General features: G+C 36.1%; 2 protein-coding genes across 2 annotated transcripts; both read right to left on the reverse strand.

Annotated features, from left to right (window-relative positions):
- Positions 1–8,441, reverse strand: LOC125672013 (mitochondrial dicarboxylate carrier-like). Its single transcript, XM_048908063.2, has 9 exons — positions 8,228–8,441; positions 6,723–6,842; positions 6,261–6,421; positions 5,802–5,843; positions 5,593–5,707; positions 4,624–4,716; positions 3,854–3,934; positions 2,546–2,602; positions 1–2,388 (listed from the first exon to the last, which is right to left on the reverse strand). Exons 1-9 carry the CDS (start codon positions 8,321–8,323, stop codon positions 2,290–2,292), a joined length of 864 nt encoding a protein of 287 aa, XP_048764020.2. The 5' UTR covers positions 8,324–8,441; the 3' UTR covers positions 1–2,289.
- A 3,784-nt stretch (positions 8,442–12,225) lies between these two features.
- LOC125672012 (uncharacterized) lies at positions 12,226–22,667 on the reverse strand. The gene is made up of 12 exons (XM_056161539.1): positions 22,626–22,667; positions 22,317–22,410; positions 22,045–22,091; positions 21,141–21,181; positions 20,813–20,941; positions 20,480–20,682; positions 19,671–19,835; positions 19,109–19,295; positions 17,860–18,008; positions 13,404–17,136; positions 13,047–13,267; positions 12,226–12,771 (listed from the first exon to the last, which is right to left on the reverse strand). The coding sequence occupies exons 2-12, from the start codon at positions 22,377–22,379 to the stop codon at positions 12,517–12,519; spliced, it is 5,193 nt and encodes a 1,730-aa protein (XP_056017514.1). The 5' UTR covers positions 22,380–22,410; positions 22,626–22,667; the 3' UTR covers positions 12,226–12,516.
- Positions 22,668–23,919: the final 1,252 nt, after the last annotated feature.

Genomic DNA, 23,919 nt, shown 5'->3' on the forward strand with positions numbered 1-23,919 from the left:
TGAAAATAGCTGTAGATAGATATCATATTTGAACGATTAAACTCATCATTAGATTCCACATGTGAAAATAAAAAACATCAGGTAGAATTTAAGATACAATTGTTATCCAGAAACATGCCGGTAGTCAGATAATTATGTGAATTAATTAAGCAGCTCCACAAAAACCCTGTCTATGGGAAAATACAACAGATAACAAAGACAACCACGTCTGCATTAGAGAAGTCAATTTGTATCATCAGAATCAATCTGATTCTTCTGTAACAAAAGTAATTTAAAAATTCACAATAAAATAATAAACTCTTGAACACATATTTAGTACTCTATATGCGAGTATGTGACAGCATAAACTACAAAGGAGTATATGACCGCAAATACTTATAGGTTATAGACTTTGTATGGAAAAATATGACGACCGAGTTTTTTGGCGCATAGACGGACCGAGCTTGCGAGGTCCGTCCGCGACAAAAAACGAGGTCGTCATATTTTCCCATACAAAGTCTATAACCTTTTTATTATATACTTTTAATTTCATTTAGAAACTAACAATAATTTATTTTTAACAATTTCTTTATTGGTTTAACTGAGTAAAAGATGAAAAACACGAAAAATTTGAAAATTAACGACGTAGTAATTTGCTTGTGTATTGATTGTGACGTAACGTTTGCGGGCCGGAATGTTTCCGGGCATATATCGTGTGATATATGCCCGCAAACTTTTAAAGAAAAGTGAAGAGATGAAATTGAAAGTATATAATAATACAGTGTATATGACTGCAAATACTACAGTGTATATGACTGCAAATACTACAGTGTTTATGACCGCACATACTACAGGAAGTAGAAACAACAAAATCGTACACATACAAAGCTTATCTAATTTTATCCCCTCTACTGAAATTGGTCCTGGCTACAGATCATTACTGACCATAATGGCACATAGAAATAAACATTTAACAAAATCATGTATATCGCTTATATCTACTTTCAAGGATGACATTCGGTCTTTGGTGGATGTTCACTCTAGATTCTATAGGACATGGTAAGGATTTCATTCAGCATTCCTCTACTTCAAAAAATACACGATTGTTGCAATTACCTACTGTAGGTAACTGAACACAAATAAAAAGAAAATTGCTTGCTGCACAACTTGTCAGAATTAAAACAACACATGCAAGGGAAAAAATAAAGAAAAAGTTTATGCTTCATAACCCCACTGCTAAAATTAAACATACACGTAGTGAAAGACATAAACAGCTGCAATATTTCTCCATTTTCTAGAATTAACAACTGCATATTATGAATGCAAATATGAAAAAAAAATCAATAAAATTTGAAAATATGCATTAAACACGAAGCCACATAGCTCACCCAATGAGTTCCATTTTCCAAATGTAAACTTAGAAACCCTAAATTAAGGCCTTGCCCTACTACTAGGGGTCATGGTCTACTGCACCCTTGTGTTTTAAGATTTTACAGAATTTTCATATATATATATTTGTGTAAAACTTTTAACCCTATTTGTGGCCATGATCTGGTTTAACTACAGGGATTCTGGTATAAACAAAGTGGTATCTATTTCTTTTATAAAATTTTAAAGATATATTCCAAACCAAAATATTAAACTCCTAATTCAGCCCCATCCTAGACCTGAGAAAGGGTCACAGTGCAAGCAAAATCTGATCTACACTACATAAGAATGTTTGACATGGACGTTTTAAAATTTGACAAATTATAGACATTAAAAAATCTTAAAAGATTTTATTTTCTTGTCTATTCCTATGTTGAGAAATTTGAATCTTCATTATATATTGTAACTTTTGGTTTTCCTCTTTCAATAATTCTTGACAATAAGATTTTTTTAAAAATATCCACCATATTCTAAATATTTCCACATTATTAATTCCCCTTGGAAATGGGCATGAACTTTCATTTGTACTAACTTGAATCCTTTTCAATCAGTGATACTTTGAACCATGTTTGGCTGAAAATGGCCCTTGGGTAAGTATCTTGAGTAGAAGTTGAAAATGTGAAAGTTTGTCACAGTCGACGACAACAATTTCGATCAGGGTTTGATTGAGCCTTAAACAAAAATATACATATTAAATAAATTCATCCGATTTAAAGCATTAAAAACATTCTACATCTGAGGTACCCCACACAAAGTCTGTCAAACAGAATATTCAAACAAATCAGGAATTAATTATTGCAAATCAGCCCTTCTGTTCACAATATACATGGAATTTTTTTCTAGTAGTTATACTGCCCTCTTCTTTTAAATCTGTTTGAATGTTTACTCTTTTAAATCTCCAAAATTCTGTCGCAGCTGTTCAAAGAAAATGAATGTGAATACCGTGTGCGGACCCAGCCTGACAAAGGCAGGAATAAAACCCTGAAAAAAGAAATTCATACGTTAGCAAATCAGTAAGATTTTATGTATTACAAACCACGGATCAATAAGATTGTATGTTTTACAAACCAGGAGTCTCACTGAAAATGTAAGACAGAGATCTGAAATATAAAACCATATATCAACTTTATCATTTTACCTTGAAAAATCCTATTGGGCCATTTTTGGCAATATCCATGGCACATGCAGAAATCCCCTAAAATCAGAAATCCAAACTCAGCTAAACATAATATACTGTCATAATAATAATTATTATTTTTATTTTACACAAGTTCACATTATGGTTCTGTTTTAATAACATGTTTATAGACCGCACATTACATACATAGACAATAAAACAGGACAGTAAATAAAATAAATGTTTATTCATAATATACAAACATACATACATAAAAACCAAGGATAACCCATGAAAGCTCGAAAGCTTATTTTCAGTGGGGTCCTTTGATGCACAGATGTTTGCATTGGGGGGGGGGGGGTCATTTATGTGGGATGAAACCGGAGTACCCAGAGAAAACCCACGTGTCTGAGCCGGCAACCGCCATATCCCCTCACATACAGATACAACCACTGCTGATCACGGGGATCGAACTCGGGTCGCAACGGTGAGAAGCATAATAAAACAAAGACATAAAAAAACAAGACATCCACAAAGTGGGGCTTATGCCCTCGCAATCAGTATCTACAGGTTTTTTCAATGAAGTCCCATAGTGACCTTGACCTTTTGACCCCCAAAGTCAATAGGATTCTTCCTCTCTTGATATCAATGCTATATGTGAAGCAATCTAATTAAAATTGTATGTTAGATCCGCTCGCATACTCGCATGTTATGTATGCAAGTATGCGAGCAGATCTAACATTAATTCTAATTAGATTGTATGTGAAGTATCAAATCACTGGAGCAAACAATGTGGCCTGTGTAGTGTCTACAAGTGTTATCCTCACACACTCACCCACAGATTCACCTCCCAACTCATATTTATAAACGGGGCCATTCGTGTGTGAGTGGGGACGTGAATCTGTGGACGAGTTGCGAGAGTGTGTATATAACTATAATATCCTCTCTCACAATGAATTGCAAGTGAATAAAAATACATATGACATTTGACATTTTTAGAACACAGAATACTGATATACGTATGCTAGTCAAGATAGACAATCTAACATACATGTACAGGTACTGGTATTTATGGAAGTCAAAATCATCGAGAAGATGTTCAGATTTAAAACTGTCATTTACATCATCATCTAAACCCTGTTCAAATTTCTAATTCGCACTGGTTGTGTTACTGTGCAATCTTCCAAAAATCCACCTTTACTGGTAATTAATTTCAAAATACATGTACATATTGAATTATTCTCTTATAACCAAATCTAAAATGACGAACAGGTAGGAGCAGCCTTTTTATGGTTATTCTAATGTTAGACAAAGTAATGAATCGCTTACTGAGTACGTCCCAGGTTTGGCATTCATTAACCGGGTTTTCATCACGTCCAATGGCTGAGTCAGAAGTGTCGCTATACAGCCCTGAAATGAACAACATGCAGTCTCATTTGTTACACTCCTTCTTCTCTGAACTTTTTACGCATTCAATCTTAAAATATTTTGACTGAGACAGATTTTAAAAATCAGAAAATTTTCCTAATCAACCTTCAGTTATAGTAAGCAGCAAAATAATTGGATCATTAATGTTTAGATTTTACTACCATATAACGGTTTTGTATCTATACTTAAGCCACATGTATGAATATTTACATTTCCTCATGAATGCATTGCAGTTGTAAACAATGCATGTATGAATCTTGATCAATATAGTACATCTGTCTTAACAGTTGGTAATTCCCACAGAAATAAAAGTCAAATTAAGAAATAAACTTCAGTTTTGAAAATGTGTGAACTACCCCACTAGAAGGCATCCCACTTTTCATGAAACGTAGCCATTCACACCTTCATGTATTTTCAAAATCGATTTATTTCTTTAAAAATGGACAAGTTACCGCCATCAATTTATGTGTTGATTTTAACTCCAATGAGATTATTTTATGTTCCAAATTTTCTTAATTTCTTTGACATAAAGTGAGCAATTAAATTTTGTGTACATTTAGATGATTTTAATGTTTCCCAAGTTATAATTAATTATGGTAAAATTGTAATCAATCCTAGAAATCGGTGGCACATCAAACTACCACGGTATTTATGAATTGACTACTGCTTACAGCCATTGTACTGCATGTCAGGTGAAGTACCATGTTGTCCTCAAAGACTCCTGTCGTCAACAGCATTTGTTTGATCTGGTCATAGCAGGCCAACTTGAAATAGACATAGAAGGCGGCTTTAAACATGCTAAAAGAAACAAAGCGTACAAATTGTCAGTCCATGAGATATACAGTGTATATATATATATATAAAGCACTAGAATGACCAACGACATGAACAATTGGAATTGTCAAATTTTCAGGACAACCTGTCCCTTCGTCAGGACGGGAAAGGATTACAATATGGAGAAAACACAAATATAATTAACAATAAGCACTAAAGCTACACTACAAAACTAGCTAAACACTTTTCCAGTGGATTACATGTTGCAGGCTCTGTTATTAACTCAAAAAAGAATAAGAATCAGGGCGTGAACTCATCATGTCTGGTCACTGTGGTATCAGTCGGTAAAGTGTGAAATTCATTAATGGATTAATGAAATTAACATGATAATTATTTTCCCCTGACCATTGTATCTATTTAATATAGATCCGACAGTTTTGGATACTGAATGTTGTTGGTTCTTCAGTGCTTTATATCTATATATATATATATATATATATATATATATATATATATATATATTGTCAATACATGTATCCCATTACTAATTTCAATTATAGTTACAGTTTAAATTGCTTCAAATATTCATTGAAATTATATAGAATGAAAAAACAACTGCTGTGTAAAGTTACTTTTTATTTTAAAATCATCACTATGACATCATCATAATTCTTACCTGTCCAATGTATGACATCATAACCATCCTTACCTGTCCAATGTATGACATCATAATCATCCTTACCTGTCCAATGTATGACATCATAATCATTCTTACCTGTCCAATATGACATTATAATTCTTACCTGTCCAATGTATGACATCATCATTCTTACCTGTCCAATGTACGACATCATCATAATTCTTACCTGCCCCACGGTGACAAGAACTGCTCTAGAACTCGCCATTGTCGCCCCTCCAAACAAACGTGGGACTCCTTCATTTCTGTACACTTTCCACAAGCCATCAAAGGCATGCTTGTAGCTACAATGGTACATTGAGATTTGTTAAATATTTGCTTATCATTACATCAATTTTCAAAATTTACTACATCTGGGAAATAAATTTTATAACCTACTTTCTCCTTTGGTCTGCTGGTAACTTGACATCATTCTGCATTCTAAAACATAAATCATCAAAAATTGTCAAGTTCAAAAAGCAGTGTTAATTGCAAGGTCATTTAAACACAGAATTGTACCCCACGAAACTAGTTTATTCACCTGTAGCTATTCATTAAATTCACCTCATTGAATATTGAAATACATATTGTAAACACAGTGTTAAACTCAGAGGCTAAGGAAATAAAAGAGTGGAGTTATAGTTTGACAGCCTTAGGTATCTTCTGATGCACCGAGAATAAAGGATATTGAGGAAACAAGGAGATATTAATGTGTGTTCAGATTATATATCAAATAAAAAACAAATTCAATATATTAATGATGTGCATGTATTTCACACAAAGCTCAGAAATCTACATGTATTTCCCATGAACCTCAGAAATCTGAATGTATGTGTAGCTGCTGCTATGCTTCCTAACCTGACATTTACAAGATCAGCTGGAGTCCCCACCAAGCCCCCTGTAGCACCTGAGACTGCTGCAGTCAGAACTTTCTGATAGAAAGGCATGGTACCCCCATCCTGGGTCAGCCTTTTCTTGACCGTCTCATACATGGCAAATCTTGTCATAGAATATGTTAGCTACAACAAACAAAATTATGAAATAAAATTTATTTAGGTCGTTATTTTGAAGAAGAAAAATTTTACTTCACAAAGAAAATTAATTATAACAGTCCTAAAATGTTTTATATGGAACTATATACTACTTCTAAGGAGAAAACAAATAGGCATTAGGGCCGCATTACACTTTAATCTATGCAGACATACGATCTATTGATAAGAATCAACATGACAGCATTTTTCTCTCAAATTCTTATTACTGTTGTACAAACCTTATTGAACAATCTACTGATATCAATAATAAATCTGATCTTTTCTATACCTGTCTACAAATTGAAGCAGATAATCCATTATATAGACCTAGAATTCCATCCGATTTCAGAATCCGTACAACCATTGTCGTCGCCTTGACCTTTTCTAGTTGCTGAGTCTGTAGATGTACCTATAAAGAAATCCAACAGGTAAAAGAGACGGAATCCGATGGTCAGACTAAATCCCCAGCCATTGTCTAGTATCAGTTTAATATGTGGAAGTTCATTTGCTGAGTGGTTGGGCATTTTTGCCACAGAAATTGTTTCATTAAATGTGATATAATATCTGTATGACTTGTTAACATTTTTACAATTGATAAGTAACAATTCATTTGACCTTACAAACAAACTGATTGCATATTTAAGTTCAATAAATTCAATTCCTGAAATAAAATATGTAAAACATGTAAATTTTCACTCTATTACATTTGTAAGTTCCCAAATACTGTGTGACAGTCGGATGGGTTCGATCACTGGTGTCCTAGCTTAGTTGGTAGAGCACCTGTCTAGAGATTCGGGGGCCCAGTAATCCGAGATTCCTCTGACTCTCACCCCTGCTTTTATATTGTGACATGTGCGGGGGAGAGTCAGAGCGGACTCCATTTTGAAAAGTGGGAATTCAGTGACACCAGCTGGTGTTGCTGCTTAACCTACCTCTTCCAACTTTATTTCGCGGATCTATCTTCCAAGACGCAAAGATTCAGTTATCGGAAGATTATTCTACAAATAGATCTTGATTAATATGATGCTATTGCCGTTTAAACGATGGAATTTTCTGTGTTTATAAGCTGATGTCATGCGCAAAGAAATCGAATGGCGAGGCGGCAACCTAATTCAAGTGATGCTTCATTTGTCGGTGTTAGGGCCGTTTAAACGGCGATAACATCGTATTAATCATGATCTAAATAATTTGTAGAATAATCTTTCGATAACTGAATCCTCACGTCTTGGAAGATAGATCCGCGAAGTAAAGTTGTAAGAGGTAGTTTAAGCAGCGACACTAGCTGGTGTCGCTGAATTCCCACTTTTAATATGGAGTCCACTCTGACTCTCCCCCGCACGTCACAATATAAAAGCGGGGGTAAGAGTCAGAGGAATCTCGGATTAGGGGCCCTGGTTCGAATCCCAGTCTGATCTGTTGCATTTTCTCCCTTCCTGTTACAACTCCATACTGAATCTGTTGGAGGTTCCTTCATGGTTCTTTGTCTAGCACCCTAGTCCCTATAGCCCTAGCTTCTCTCAATGTACATGTAAAGCTTTAATCTCGCTACATCATATCAAATTAGCGTTACGCTTAGAGATTCACAGCAGCATTGATCACCGGGAGGACTCTGAACAAATTGATGAAGCTCAACCAAATCGAGTCTTGGAACCAAATCTACGAATGTCATTTCAGAGACCTTCTTATGCTATGATTAGATAACTTGATTTTTATAAACCGACAAAAAGATAAGTTCCTCAACACAAATAAACATGTCATGACCGTATCAGACGCGTTTACGTTGTAGGTACGCACCTTTAGTAAATCTAAAGGGTGGGTGCAGCAAGCGGCCATTGCACTTGCAACTCCTCCGAAATACCATCTCCCAACTCTCTTCGTTTTGTCTGTCATGTTTATTGTTGCGGTTGTCCACTGTTTGTCAACCTTGCATCTTAGTTCACTTCTTGTCACGTTCCAAGGTTGTCTTAGAGTTATGTTCCTTTAATTCTAACGATCTTTGTACCTCCAGTTATTGAAGAGTTTCCGTAGGGACCGTTTCAAAATACAATACTGGTGATTGGTGCGATAAAACACTGTACAGTAAAACAGAGACGAAGAAAGAGCCCTAGGAGGTCATTAGTTAAGTATACATGATCTAATGGGAACACCCCCGGAATTTCAAAGTTAATCTATAGATCCCTGCCATAATTATTTACGAAATAATTTTGATGCAAGGAATCAAATCAACCCCGAAAATTTTAAATATTTTAGCTATTTCAAAGAAAACACACAGAAATTGTAATATGAAACATTCTATTTCAAAATAGAAATCAAAATTCGCATTATTTAAAAAAAATCATCAATAATATCATTTATGTAGGAACATTTGTTCAGAGTGCACGTGGTCTTCAAAAAATTACTCGGATAAATTCATAAATTATTATAAATCATAAGGTTATAAATTATAAATGTTCTGTAGATGCACTAAGCTAATGCAATATGAAATTTTTAAGAACATTGATATAATAAACATATTATTTAAAGAAAAACTATTACATGTCACAAAATCTAGCACTACCAGAAATAGGTCTGCCGTCCTCGATAATGAAAAAACAAAACAAACAACAAAACAATTTAAAAAAACAAAACAAAAATAAAAAAATATAAGTTTGAATCGATAAAATGAATTCATGCATTGAAGGATCCCCTTTCTCTCTCTCTCTCCGAATATCGGTAAAGAGGGTAGTTTTCATTTTTATTACCAAAAAAAAAAAAAGAAGACTCCTCTGGAAACAAGAGGCCTACAGGCCTTATCGGTCACCTGGGTATCAGTTATAAGTACCCCAAGGCCATTGAAATCTAGAAGAAGAAAAAATCCTGTTTGAATAATCATATTCGACAAAAGTACATACAGATTTCAGACCACATCTTTCTTTTAATTAAATGTCCTCGAAAGTACATATTCATGTAGCAATGAAAGGCTTTACATAATACACATATAAACTGACTAATTGGGGCCATCCTAGAGTCAATACCCTGGGGTTGCAAAATCCGCAAGTTTGGTACATCCCCTCCGCTTTTCTTAAATATGCATTTAGTTCATCAGGAAACTTAAAAAAAAAATATTTCAAATGATAAATGATATATAATCACTATGATAATTTTGGCTCAACCCTGGAACCAAATCCTTACCCCCCTAGAATCTTGAAATTCACAATTTGGATAAGGGGCTATCTACTCCTTCTAAATATCTATTCAGTTTCAATTTAGTATCCATAGCATTCAAAAAGGTACTATTTAAATGTTTCACATATACAATGATATACTGTATACATACCAGGTTTGGCCCCGCCCTGAGGTCATAACCTCTACCCCGGGGATAATGAAATTTACAATTTTGGTAGTTTTCCTGATCTGCATCACAATGTATTTAATTTTTCTTACACATTGTGTGGTTGTAGAAATGAAATTTGTTGAGAGTTGGTCACTTTATACCCAGTCCATCAGGCCATAGGGGTGCAAGAGTCCATAAATTTACATTTAGAGCATTCTTGTCCAAAGGATATTTCATACTAAAATTGAAAAGAATTGGTATGGTAGTTATCAAGAAGTTAATGTGGTCTATTGTTCACATTTAATAACTGACCTTTTCTGGGCACACCCTGACACCAAAAACCCCTACCCCCGGGGGTCATCAAATTCAAAACTTTTGTAAAGGTTTACCTGCCTTTTCTAAATATCCATTTCGTTTCAATTTAGTATCAATAGCACTAAAAAGACGTTATTTAAATGTTTACACATTAACGCTATGTAATAAGTTTGGCCACGCCCTGAGGTCATAACCTCTACTCCGGGGATCATGAAATTCCAAAATTTGGTAGAGGCCTTCCTGCTCTACAACACTATGCATTTATTTTATTTTTTGTTACACATGTGCGGTTGTATAGAAGAAGATTTTTGAAAATTGGTAAATATTTGGCAGTTTTAGCCCCGCCCATCAGTCCCCAGGAGTCCTGAAATTTACAATTTATGTTCTCCATGTCCAAATGATGCTTCATACCAAATTTGATAAGAATTGGAATGGTAGTTATCAAGAAGAAGTTTAAAATGTTCAATTGTTAACGCACGACGACGGACGCAGATACACTAAAATATAATAAAAAAAAAAAAAAAAAAAAAAAAAAAAAAAAAACCAGGATCCGCGCATGGGGTGTGAAACTTTGGATGATCTCGACAAGTTTGAGTTGTTACCAAAAATAATCAAAATGGACGTTATGGAAGCCAGTCAAACACAGAAATAGCTGTATGTTCAATATAAAAAATTTGACAGAAAACCCGGAAACCAAAACACACAGTGCCTGCAAATACAAGTTACACTTTGATCAGAAAAGGCATGGTCAAAATGGTGCAAGTGTGAACATTCTGGAAATGTTTTCAGCCCTGTTGGAGGGTTGTTTGTTTTACGTCCCGTCGAGAATTTGTCACTCATATTGAGACGTCACCTGTTGTAGATGAAGTACCACAAAAAGTCAACAAATGCTAAATCGCTTACAACCGTAGCAGTGAGGGTTCCCTACGGCGACACGGAACCTCCGTTTCCAAGATCATATGATTTTGACTACATATAACTCCGTTTACCTGATCAAGATATAGGACTCATGGCGAGTGTGACCGGTCGACAGGGGATGCTTACTCCTCCAAAGCACCTCTGGTGTGTCCAGGGGTTCGTGTGTGCCCAACTCTATATCTAGGAGTTATGGGATTGATCACTGTTCGTTATCTTCACATTTATCCGAAAGATCCGTGATTCTCACTTCTAAATGCCGAGCATTTGTTGAAGGAGCAGTCACTACCTATGTTTACGTCATAGGTTTGACGCCACAAATTTTGACTTATGCGTGACGCAGTGAGGGTTCCTTATCGTCCCAACGCTCATCATGACACATGACCTCCGTTCACGTCATATCTGGAGGACCCGTGATTGCGCTTCTAATGACAGACACTCAAGGCGAAGAAACGGTCACTACCTTTGTTAAACGTCTTAGGTTTAACGAGGCACCACGATCGAACCCAACCCTTCCGCCTGCGAAGAGAGCGCCCTAACTACTTCACTAACCACTTCAAGAGAAGACCCGGATGTCTGTGTTATTCTGGTCATACGTCAAACTTCGTCAATTACGATAATTGAGACAATTCGTCTGTAGAGCACAGACTGGGGCTCTGTCTTTAGGAAGTTTTTTTATCTTCAAGCATATAATGACATTTCCTAGAGGTGGAGAGGGCAAGCGATATTGACATTTCCTAGAGGTGGAGAAGGCAAGCAGATAATGACATTTCCTAGAGGTGGAGAAGGCAAGCAGATGATGACATTTCCTAGAGGTGGAGAAGGCAAGCAGATAATGACATTTCCTAGAGGTGGAGAGGGCAAGCAGATAATGACATTTCCTAGAGGTGGAGAGGGCAAGCAGATAATGACATTTCCTAGAGGTGGAGAAGGCAAGCAGATACTGACATTTCCTAGAGGTAGAGAGGGCAATCAGATGATGACATTTCCTAGAGGTGGAGAAGGCAAGCAGATACTGACATTTCCTAGAGGTGGAGAAGGCAAGCAGATGATGACATTTCCTAGAGGTGGAGAAGGCAAGTAGATGACAACATTTCCTAGAGGTGGAGAAAGCAAGCAGATGATGACATTTCCTAAAAGTGGAGAGGGAATGAAGTGGTTATTGTCATGAACATTCTTTGAATTCAACTGTGGTGCTAAATTCAGGATCTAATATCATGCATATGATAAGCTGATTGAACCCTAATAATTTTCGATTTACTTCTACTCACTTTATTGATATACATGTATTGGCACACAGTCAAAATAAAGAACACGAACAATATTGACTGAAAATAGTACCTAATACATGACTACTGTGTATTTAAGGACATGATAAGACTGAAGTTTTAGGTTCATATTCAAGTTTCCGATCAAAGCACAGTTCAATGTGCCCAGCAGTATAACTAACATAGAGCACTAACATCCGCAAGTTTTCGTAAGATAAGTCATGCACGATTCCGGATTAATGTCAAACTGAACACTAGAGAACAAAACCCTTTCAGTTTTTAACTCCAGAAATGAGTGAGCCACTTTCGTCGGTATGTACCCTGTATATCAATATGCGTGAGAACTGTCTACCGGATAATATTAGCAGGTGCACGGAATCCGAGGAGAATTTCATTTCCAGCACATTCCCGTCTACTGAAGTGCTGAAGACCTCTGAGGAGTTAGAAGTGTCCCACATTTTGATTTTGTTATGCTGACAAGCAGAAGCTAACCAACGACTGTCTGGCGAGAATACAACTTTCAATACCTAAATCAGAAAAAAAAATTGTACAGATAAGAATAAACCAGAGGCTGTTAACTATAGTACCATCAGCTAAATTGATGTATAACGATTACAGTACTAGTATTAAATTGTGTATAATGTAGGTCCTGTATTTGATTAACATTACGCACTGTATACATGAACAACTTTTTGAAAGTGTCCGTTAACAGTTTAATGCTCTTCAATGCAACAAAAATATACTCTATCGATAGAATTAGTAATCTGCACCATATTCTTAATGTATTTATACTCTCACATACCGGTGCTGCATGTTTAGTGATAGGTAACTTTTCACCAACTGGATAAGCTGTTACAACGTCAAACAGAAACACGTAACCACTGAGCATCCCTAAAGCCATAATTCGACCATCTTTGCTCTGAGCTAGTGCTTTACTGCAACCCTTGAATTCTTTAAAATTTTCAAACCACTGACGTCGAGTTGACGACTGTTCTTTATCTTTCGCTCGTCTACGACATTTTCCTGCAATAAAGAAAACGAACATTGTATCTGCTTCCCATATTTCATAAAATGGTTTGACTTTTCACAATGGTAATATGATGTCGCTGATATTTACATATATGTACGCTACAAGTATTACATAGCCACTTCAGCTTACCTGTCGGGATGTCCCAAAAGGTGACCCAATGCCTGTTGTTGATAATCATCGAATTGCCTATGTGAGGGCATATGTCTTCTCCTAGGTGAGGAATAGGACTGAAATTTCTTACACAAGGCATCAGTCCTCCGGTAGCCTGTTGTAAATCAACTGCCATGAATTTGTGTGGATGAACTTGTGGTAAATATGACCTTTCTTCACACAAAGTTTTGATATTTTCGTACTCCTCAGGTACAACTTTCAGCCGCAGGCAAATATATCTCTCGCTCTGACTAAGACAAATGTCCAGATTCTCAAACTTCACTATGGACTGGATAGGAAATGACTTTCGTATGGTCTTCTGTTTCAAATCAATAATTGTTATATGAAGAAAATTTCCATTCATTCCAAGTGTATACAATGTCGTTAAATCTTTACCAACTGTGACATCGTAGACATCTTTCGGCAGTCCAAATTCCAAGATTTCTGACTTTTGCAGGTGAAAGACTTTGAGTTCTTTATTTTCACCAAGTACGCAGCATATTTCATTTCCGCACATCAATATTTTCTTAGCCACCATATTGATAGGAAATTCTTTTATGAAGCCACCGTCTCGAAGTTTCCAAACTTTCAGCATACCATTTTTATCTGCGGTAACAAATTCATGACTACCATAAGGCAAAGAGATGTTAGTTATTGACTGTTGATCCAGTAAGCGCTGCGAAGATGAAAAACATCCTTCGTCAGCTACTTTTAGGAGTTTCTCTAAGAGAGACTTAGTGGACCACACTAACATTTTGTTTCTGCTGCGAGAAATGAAAACATCATCCAAAATGATCAATTGTTGAATTCCACAATCATCAGCTTTAACACTCGTACACAGGGTGCCATTTCTGGCATCATACAAAGCAATGTTTCCGTCATTGTCTCCTAAGAGCAAAGTGAATTCTCTTCCACTGATTTTAGCACACGTAACTCGATTACTTACTGTAATCTTGAATATTGGTGTGCCCTTTTCTACGTCAAGAACAACAACTTTATTATCGTCGGACCACGCACAAACCAAGGGTGTTGAATTTGAGCACGAAATGCGTTGGAAACGATCCTGGAGTTTAATTGGTGCCTGGATTTTCTTACTGTGAAGATTAACACGAACCATCTTCCAGATTTCGTCTTTGAAATCCAGAACACTGAAGATGCAATCTCCTTTGGATAATCCATAACAGTTACTGCTTAACTGAAAATCAAAGCAGTATTGGTTTGGAACGCATGTTCCCTTGGTATATTCCTGAAGCACACCGCATCTATTATTATCCTTGTCTGAACTAATTACAAGCACCGTAAAATGTTCTGTACAGACGATATCTACAACATCTGCTACATTGCCATGTAAAGTCCATCTATTCATCACTTCTAGGTTGTTGATTTTCAACAGGATAATATCTCCATCATCAAATAACATAACCAAATGTTTGGTATCTGTACTGACCCTTTTGCAAATAATTTTCCGCTTTGAAGAAACTCCATTATCCAAATTCTGAAATTGCTTTTGGATTTTAATATTTTCAATCAAATCAGTGAGAATCACTGAGTCTTGTGAAGTGAAGATCACAAAGTGACCATTACCATCAACGATTGGTTGATGCTCTTCCTCCAGGATATAAGGGACATCCACTTCAATTAATTCCTGGGAACTTTCGTAATACACCTTATAAGGGGAAACAGTATCATCTTCATCTGTCTTCGAGGAATCTTTCACCAAAACAACCTCTTGACCATAGGAAACGATACTATCTACATCCACATAGGAATTGATAATTGCCGCAGAGACTCCTAGTCGTGGAGCTAGTCCTGGATAGACCGGGATCAAAGTGGTATTGATTTGCTTTCTTAGAAAATCTGCAGCTTGGTTAAGCAAATTTTGCAAAGAAACGTCCTTAGAATCAACAAAGACGTATTCCAAAAGGTTGACTGCTAATTTGTTAGGATATATTAAACCTTTCTTCGATGAAGCCAAAAAGTCTCTTAATGCTTTCAATTCTTCATCCTCTTGAAATAGTAGGAACTCATTCAATTCATTTACGAACGTATCCGTTGAAAACGCTGCTATTTTGAATCGAATGAAATTGAAATTGCATAAGCATTTATCTTTCGCTTGTCGCAACGATAAAGATTTTCTTGCATTGATCATATGATATGGAAGACAGAATAGCATTCTTCCATTGCGCTCTGAAATAGGCTGTAGCGTCACCTGTCTGTCTGCATTTGGAATGGTAAGTTTTCTTCTCGACAATACAATATCTCGTTTCACTCCCGTCTCACACATGAATATTTCAACGAGATTCTTGTGCAGCAGTTCCCCTTGTGCCCCCGATGTGTATCTGGCTCTGGCAACTTTTGTAAACTGTCTGTGGTACCAGTTCATGGTGTACTTATCATACGACAATCTTTCTACTATGTACTCTTTAATGTCGTACTTTATTCGAGCGACTAAAACGGGAGGGATCCTTACGATGCCGTCTACAGGTGGGTTGTGATAACGATACACGTCATCCAAAGCCTCGTCATCGCAGGATAAAACATCCTCCAACTCATTCTCAGAGATGCCATCTCTTGCTATGGTGATGTAACCAAGGGCATGGCTTGCAATGACGTTCCCGAATTTTACCTCGATATTCTCAAACAGCTTGTTAATAGCACCCTCAACTGTTTCCTGCAAAACCAAATTATGCTCTTCTGTGTAGGATTTCCACTTCATTGCCTCGTCAATGCTCAACTTCAAAAACAAGGGAGATGGACATTTCGAAAAAGCATTCATCAATACTTTTTCTTGGATACTCGTGAGTGATCGGTTTTTCATAGATAGGTAATTCTCTGTGATTTCTTTGCCCGTGTCTAATGGCATGTCATTTATTTCTAAGTAACAGTTTGAATCTGGCAGCAAGGCTTTTATATTCTCTAAAATTCCATGTTCTTTTGGAAGCGTCGATACAATGATTTTGACATTCTGCGGTAATGACAATGGTAACCATTTCATATTGTAAGCACCGTGCTCCCCAGAAAGCTGATCTATTGAATCAAGAAGGATTATTACTGGCCTCTTTAAACTGTTTGCAACCCTTCTTATAAACCTTGGCAAATACTCTAGTAAGTTTTTCATCTTCTTGTAACCAATAGGTTCCATCCCAATTCCAGAGACATCAGACAGCTGTCTAACCAAACTTACCAATACATCATAGACGTTCAAAGACAATCCGGAAGTTCCCAAAAATCTTATGATTCCAATATAGTTCTCGTCTGTCAACCAGCCACGTAGGTTCTTCATCACCATCGCCAAAACCGAGGTTTTCCCGTTCCCTGATGGAGCGTGCACAACAAGTGGTTTGTTCATGCTGACATCCAAGATGTATTCTTTCATCCTCCTTAGAACAATATCTTGCCCACAGAATGTTCTGCATTTTGTTCTACAAAAATGAAGGTGATGAAGCACATCCGGAAACTTACTCCGAAATTCTCTTTTCCGAATTTGGGATCTTCTTTTCTCAAGTGCTAAGTCAATCATCTTGATACAATCATTGTAAAATTCCTCACAAAACTCATTTAAGTATAGTGCATGCTCCTGGTATATTTCAGGGTTGATTCCTTGTGGCTGCCAGATAACGGTGTGCTTGTGTGTGTGTCTGCTTTTTGTTTTTGATGTTAACTTTTCCGTCAGATCTCGCTGTAATCTTTGTACTTCTGAGTTGACATCATTCTAAGAATAAAAAACATAATAATGAAAATTTCTAGCAAACAATCTTGAAAGATTTTAATGAAAGACATTCAATTATAATAGTAAATTAATGCTTTGCTGTCCTCAAAATTATCTTGATTTCTTCATACTTTTGTTAGCTTAATTAAATACCAATCTAATTAAAATTAGAGGTTAGATCCGCTCACATACTCGCTACACAAACATCTAACAACATCCCGTAGAGGGTCACATCAGAGGTCAAATTTGCATGAAAAATTAACCAATCGCTACAAAGGTGGAATGTCATCGGCATCCAATGAAAATCCTCATTATATACTGTATTTGGTTACTTATCAAAGATGGCGACCGATGAAGAAATGGAAGCGATTTAAAACCGCTTTGAATATATTTGATCTCGAGGCTTTGAAAATGAACAAGAACAGTTACTTAAATGTCATCTTTGCTGAAGTATACATGAAAAGATCCCCCGATGTCGCCATAGTTTAAAATTTAAACAAACCACGCGATAAATAAGTCACGATCGTGGGTGCCGCCATTTTTTCTCTTCCTTGCGTAAACAATACATGGAATTGTGGGATAATACCCTATCGATATGAAGGGGGAAGTTTGATTGGCTGTTGCAAAGACCTCTGACACGACCCTCTATGGGATGTTGTTAGATGTTTGTGTAGCGAATATATGAGCGGATCTAACATCTAATTTTAATTAGATTGAATTAAATACCTTCCCATTTTTTCTAGCCGTGTCAATAAAACGCATCGTTTGAGCATCGTCAAAGTCAGAAAATCCAGTTATATCACGAGAGAACACAGCTGATTGTGATGCTGGATCGTCTACTGATAGTATTCCCTTCCGCATTTCTATCTCAGTCACTGAAAAAATACCCCCAATATTGCCAAAGTTATCATCATATGATTGTAAAATTGCACTTTGGGTCATCGTATTGATAGTAAATAGTGATGTCTTCTTAACCCAGGACAATTAATAAATATTAAGTCCAGAATATTTCATATGGATCAAAGAGCTTTCTGCACACACTGATGTCCAGTCAGTAAAATTGAACTAAGGTGCGATGTTAGATTTCGTTTTCTTTGTTGTTGGTCGTTTTGTGTCTTCTAAAGTAACTCCACCCTTATATTAGGTTTCTGCAACATCTTTAAATAATCCAACTTTTAGCATGATAAAAAGATATCTTTTGTATCAACATTACTCAATGTGGATACAATAGAAAATCGGTAAAGTAAGTAAAAAATACTGATTTTAAAAAAAATTACTGCATGTGTATTGTAGACTAATTATAGATTTGAATCAATATTAGTGTGGCGAGTATGGAGTTACTTTTCTACAGGTATAAGACATCATCAGCTGTAGATGAAGTGTCACTTTAGACCTGTGTACGGTGATCAGTGATGTAGCAGTGAGGGTTCTTAAACGTACCAGCACCTATCATGACACGGGTCTTCGTTTTTAAAGTCTAATCCGAAAGACCCACAATTCACTTCTAAATACCGAACGTTTGGTTGATTGATTGATTATATTGAATATTGTTTAACATCCCTCTCGAGAATCTTTCACTCATATATGGAGACGTCACCATTGCCGGCGAAGGGCTGCAAAATTTAGGCCTATGCTCCGCGCTTACGGTCTATGAGCAGGGAGGGATCTTTAACGTGCCACACCTGCTGTGACACTGGACCTCGGGTTGTTTTTGTCGAATGTTTGGTGAAGGTACAGTCACTACTTATTTTTGACACAGCTAAGATGGGGCTCGAACCTACACTATCCCGTCACAAAGCAAATGTTAAACCACTGACCACTGGGTGCCCGCGATCGATAGTGTAATACTATATAGCTTTATGAGAAAGGTATTTAAACAAACAATTACAAAACTTTTCAAATTCTAATCGTGAAAAATTAAGAAGATTTTATTTTTAATTATTTCATTAGCTCGATGATAACTAAATTTAATTACCTGAGTAAAAGTACTCATGCAGTTGAGCTTCCGTAAATTTCTTAGAATGGTAAGCAAGTTGTGCTGCATGTCTTAAGATTCTTTGTAAGTCAGAGAGGGTGCGGTTCCATTCTTTCGCATGTTTAGCACGATGACCATCACACCCAGGAGAAAAATCCGCAAAAAAGGAAAACTGAGAACTGATTGGCTGAAAAACAGAAAAATCCGCAAAATAAGGAAAACTGCGAACAGATTGGCTGAAAAACAGAAAAATCCGCAAAATAAGGAAAACTGAGAACTGATTGGCTGAAAAATAGAAAAATCCGCAAAAAAGGAAAACTGAGAACTGATTGGCTGAAAAACAATTTTTAAACCACATATACAATTTGGAGAGGTACTTACAAACATAGATTCTATATTATTCTGTAAAAATAAAATACTGGACTATTTTCACCTCATATTACAAAATATACCAAAAATTAGAAACCGCTGATAAATTCACAAAAGAAAGCTACAGAACTGACCGAAGTCAATTTTTTTTTCTATTGACATCATCAACTCAAACTAAAGCAAACTAAAATACCTGTAGAACATACTGATGAGGCTGGCAGTTTTCATCTAGTTTATACCACGTGTCAAGCAGTTTAGCATCAACGTCTTCCGTTACAAACGATTTTAACAGCTTGAAATCTTTTTCAGCAATTTCCGTGGGAATAGGACGAAATCCGTATCTGTTACCAATGATAGCCTATTCGACAAAAGCAAAAGAGAAACACAGGAAACAGGTTGCAGTGTCAGCTATTTGTATATACATGTACATATACAAATTTTTAAATCCTGCTTTTGAAATAGAAGTCGGGTCTTCGAGATGACATTGTATGTTAATATGTAAAACCTTTCCGTGAATTTATTTAATTTTTCGGCTTTCATCAATCTGGTTGGTTGTATATTTTTAACGTCCCTCTCGAGAATCTTTCACTCATATGGAGACGTCACCATTGCCGGTGAAGGGCTGCAAAATTTATGCCTATGCTCGGCGCTTACTGCCTTTGGGCAGGGGGGAATCTTTATCGTGACACGGGACCTCGGTTTTTTGCGGTCTCATCTGAAGGACCGTCCCATTTAAAATGTTACTGACACTTATTCCCTATTAGCAAGTTGTATAGAACTACTAAATGCGTACGAGTTGACAAAATACATATCTCCCGGATTCACACATTTTAAAGGAAAACAACGTTATTCCGAAAGATTGAATAATACGAAGGGGAAAGTTCTCGTTTTCAGACCATGACCAACTCCAGCGATAAAATTTATAAATGTTTCATAATTCATTGTTCCAGAGTATCGATGGCATAAAAATCATTCTACGATAATAATTTGATTTTGTTATACCACAAAGTTGGGTCCTAGCGACATCTGTTGGCAGTTCTCAACTTCCTGTAGACAGATTTTTTCCACACTGTGGTCATTCTGGGAATCCTCTGTTACACCCCACCTCATATCCACCACCTGAAAATCTAGATCCTTGGACAAGCAAAACTGTTTCAGCTTTGGGAAAACCTCTCGAGATAAGATATTTCTTTCTGCCCTCATGTCTGCAAAAATATAACCATACTTTTAGTTATCCAACCTGGGTTTGGATCTTTCTCATATACGGGTACATGTCAAATGTCATTCTCTTCTTTTATAAACTGAGAGAGAGAGAGAGAGAGAGAGAGAGATTACCTGAGAATGTAGAGCTGATGAAGATTCGGACTATGGTTCTCGGAAGGTTCGGAAGTTCGTCCAACTTTCCCCGCAGCATCAAACGAAATTTATCTTCCAAATCTTTATCATAATTCTTCCCTACTTTGCCTAAAAGAAATAATCATACTAAATGCTGCGATACCTTGCTCGATTCAGTTAACATGTACATGTATTTTATTTTCATTTAACATTTGATGAAGTTATGGCAGTAGTATTCTGACATAAATATCAGTTCGGAAAATCCAAACTATACACATATTTCTACCCCCCTCCTGGTTTTATTCAGCCTGAATCCCCCTACTCTTACCTCTCTGCTCAGTGCTGGGCGTTCCTGTTTTCGTGGAAAACCTATGGATAATAGTCTCACGATTTTAAAGCAAATTTCATATCTGTTACAGAAATGTTACACATACAAAGTGCACGTATAATCAAATTTGGTTTTCAATTCAGCTTCCATTTATTGACAAGTTAAAATGCAATAAAGAATCTCTGCATCGCATGAAAGTGTCTTAATAAAGTAATCAAAATTTGGTCAAATCACGATCGTCCCAGCCAGAGCGGGTTAAAATAAAGTCTATATGGGAATACAAAGTAAAATCTGAATCGTTCTTCTCAGGAACCACAAGGTTGCACGTATAATTTGCCGAATTTATATATAAGCATCCTTGTAAAATAATCGTTCAAATTTGCCAAACCATGATCCCCGAGACGAGGGCCGCGACATGACAGGTTTGAAGTTTTACAAAAATCTTCTCAAATGTATAATATGAACAGGACACTGGGGACCACTTTCATTGTTAATGAATTAAGAAACTTCCATGCGAGTTTTGGTTTCTCCGGTGTAGGTATTCCTAAAAGAAGACTTCATTTTATAAAATTCATCTAAGTTTTTCATTTTTTACACGATCGTCCTTCGAGAGGATACGTGCTCCTTCATTTGAACAAACTTACATTTACTGTACCCAAGAATGCATGTTCATTGAAATTGGTAATTAGCATTCTTTTTTTCTTTTTTTTCTTTTTTTGTGAGGGGGGAGGAGGCGTTCCATTCGAGATTTTTCATTTTATGTCGAGGCGTAACGAGCTCTAACTAAACACGTTCTAAAATATAACTGTGTGTGGTTCGAATTAAGTATTTTTCACATATATGTACTTGTTATCTTATTAGATAATGTGATTAATTTGGAATGTAAACAGAATGATGGACTTACCTATGTAATCGCGATTTCACTGAATTATTGGTGGTATTCCTCAAACCCTGAAACAAATATCATTATTTGATACAAAATAAAACTGGTTCACATTGAGAAACTCCTCCTTTTTCTAAAGGATCGACAAGTTCTACTGTATTAAGAAGGCGAAGAATTGGAATGGAATACCTTTTATGAAACAGTTGTGGAATTTATATCTAAATGTAAATGCATATTTGTATTAGTCTTATAAATTAGCATGAAAATCAAATTCCGTTTTAAAACACCTGTACCTGGCCAGTGACACCCGTCCTCCCCGCGAAAGATGAATGCCGCTTTGGTCCATGGGTAGACATCTTTACTATTCGTCATTAAAGTAGGATACTGCTGAATTAATGAAGAGAATGTGTATTTGATTACTTAATCTCTCTCTCATTGCCGATGACATAAATAATTTAAGAGCTGGAATAATACCCATGAAATTCAAGCATGACGATGGACCCAGACTCGGCAACAACTTGTTCAGGTAGATTACTTTGCAATGTACAAGCTACATGCAATGAATCAAAATATGTAAAGAAATACCTGAAGGAAAATCTTACTTGTAATGTACGTTTACGACCATTTTCCTCTCCTCGTTGTTTACCTGAGAAACGTTGTTTATAATCTGGTTCCCTTTAATATTTGTGAATTGTATTGGGGGCTATTTCAAAATGTATTTTGAATTATCGATCGTTCAGAAAAGGATTCCGAGATCTCGTTTACTCTCTCTCTCTCTCTCTCTCTCTCTCTCTCTCTCTCTCTCTCTCTCTCTCTCTCTCTGTGTGTGTGTGTGTGTGTATCAATACCTTTGCAAAGAAAGAAAAAGGAAGCACCTAGAATATCAATATAACCATTTGTTTGCAATTATAAACACAGTGACACATAAATTATTAATCATTATAGAATTCATCTACCTGTTGTCTATGGAGCGCCAAATTAACATAAACGCAAATAATTGAAGATATCTTCAATTATTTGAAGATATCATCAATTCAATTATTGCTCTCTTCAATTCAATTGATGAGAACATCAATTGAATTAATGAGAGCAATAATAGATTTGATGCGCGTATTAATTCAATTATTGCTCTCTTCAATTCAATTGATGAGAGCATTAATTTCGTAGAAATATTGCTCGCAATAATTGATTTAGAGCTCGGTATAAATAATTTGATGATCTCTTTAATTCAATTGAAGATATCTTTAATTATTTACAATGCTTTTGTATAAGGAATTAATGCGCGCATCAATTCTTTTAAAGAGAGCAACAATTCAATTAAAGAGATCATTAGTTCAATTGTGGATATGTTGAATTGAAGATATCTTTAATTATTTAGTTGCTCTCTCTAAAAGAATTATTGCTCTCTTCAAATGAATTAAAGATATCATTAATTCAATTGAAGAGAGCAATAATTGAATTAATGCGCGCATTAAATCCATTATTGCTCTCATCAAATGAATTAATGCGCGCATCAATTCAATTATTGTTCTCATCATTTGATTTAATGCGCGCATTATATCCATTATTGCTCTCTTCAATTGAATTGTAGCGCGCATCAATTCAATTGTTGATATCATTAATTCATTTGAAGAGATCATTAATTCAATTAAAGCGCGCATCAATTCAGCAGAAGAATTAATGCTATCATCAACTCATTTAATGCGCGCAATAATTCAGAATTGAAGATATCATTAATTATTTGAAGAGATCTTTAATTAAATTGTTGCGCGCATCAAATGAATTGATGATATCTTCAATTATTTGAGTTTATGTTAATTTGGCGCTCCATAGTTGTCGTTATGCAGCCTCATTTATAATCTCACGAAGAAATCCAGGTATGCACACGAGCGAGAC

Source organism: Ostrea edulis, chromosome 4 (genome assembly GCF_947568905.1).
Source record: "Ostrea edulis chromosome 4, xbOstEdul1.1, whole genome shotgun sequence".
NCBI lineage: Eukaryota > Metazoa > Mollusca > Bivalvia > Ostreida > Ostreidae > Ostrea > Ostrea edulis.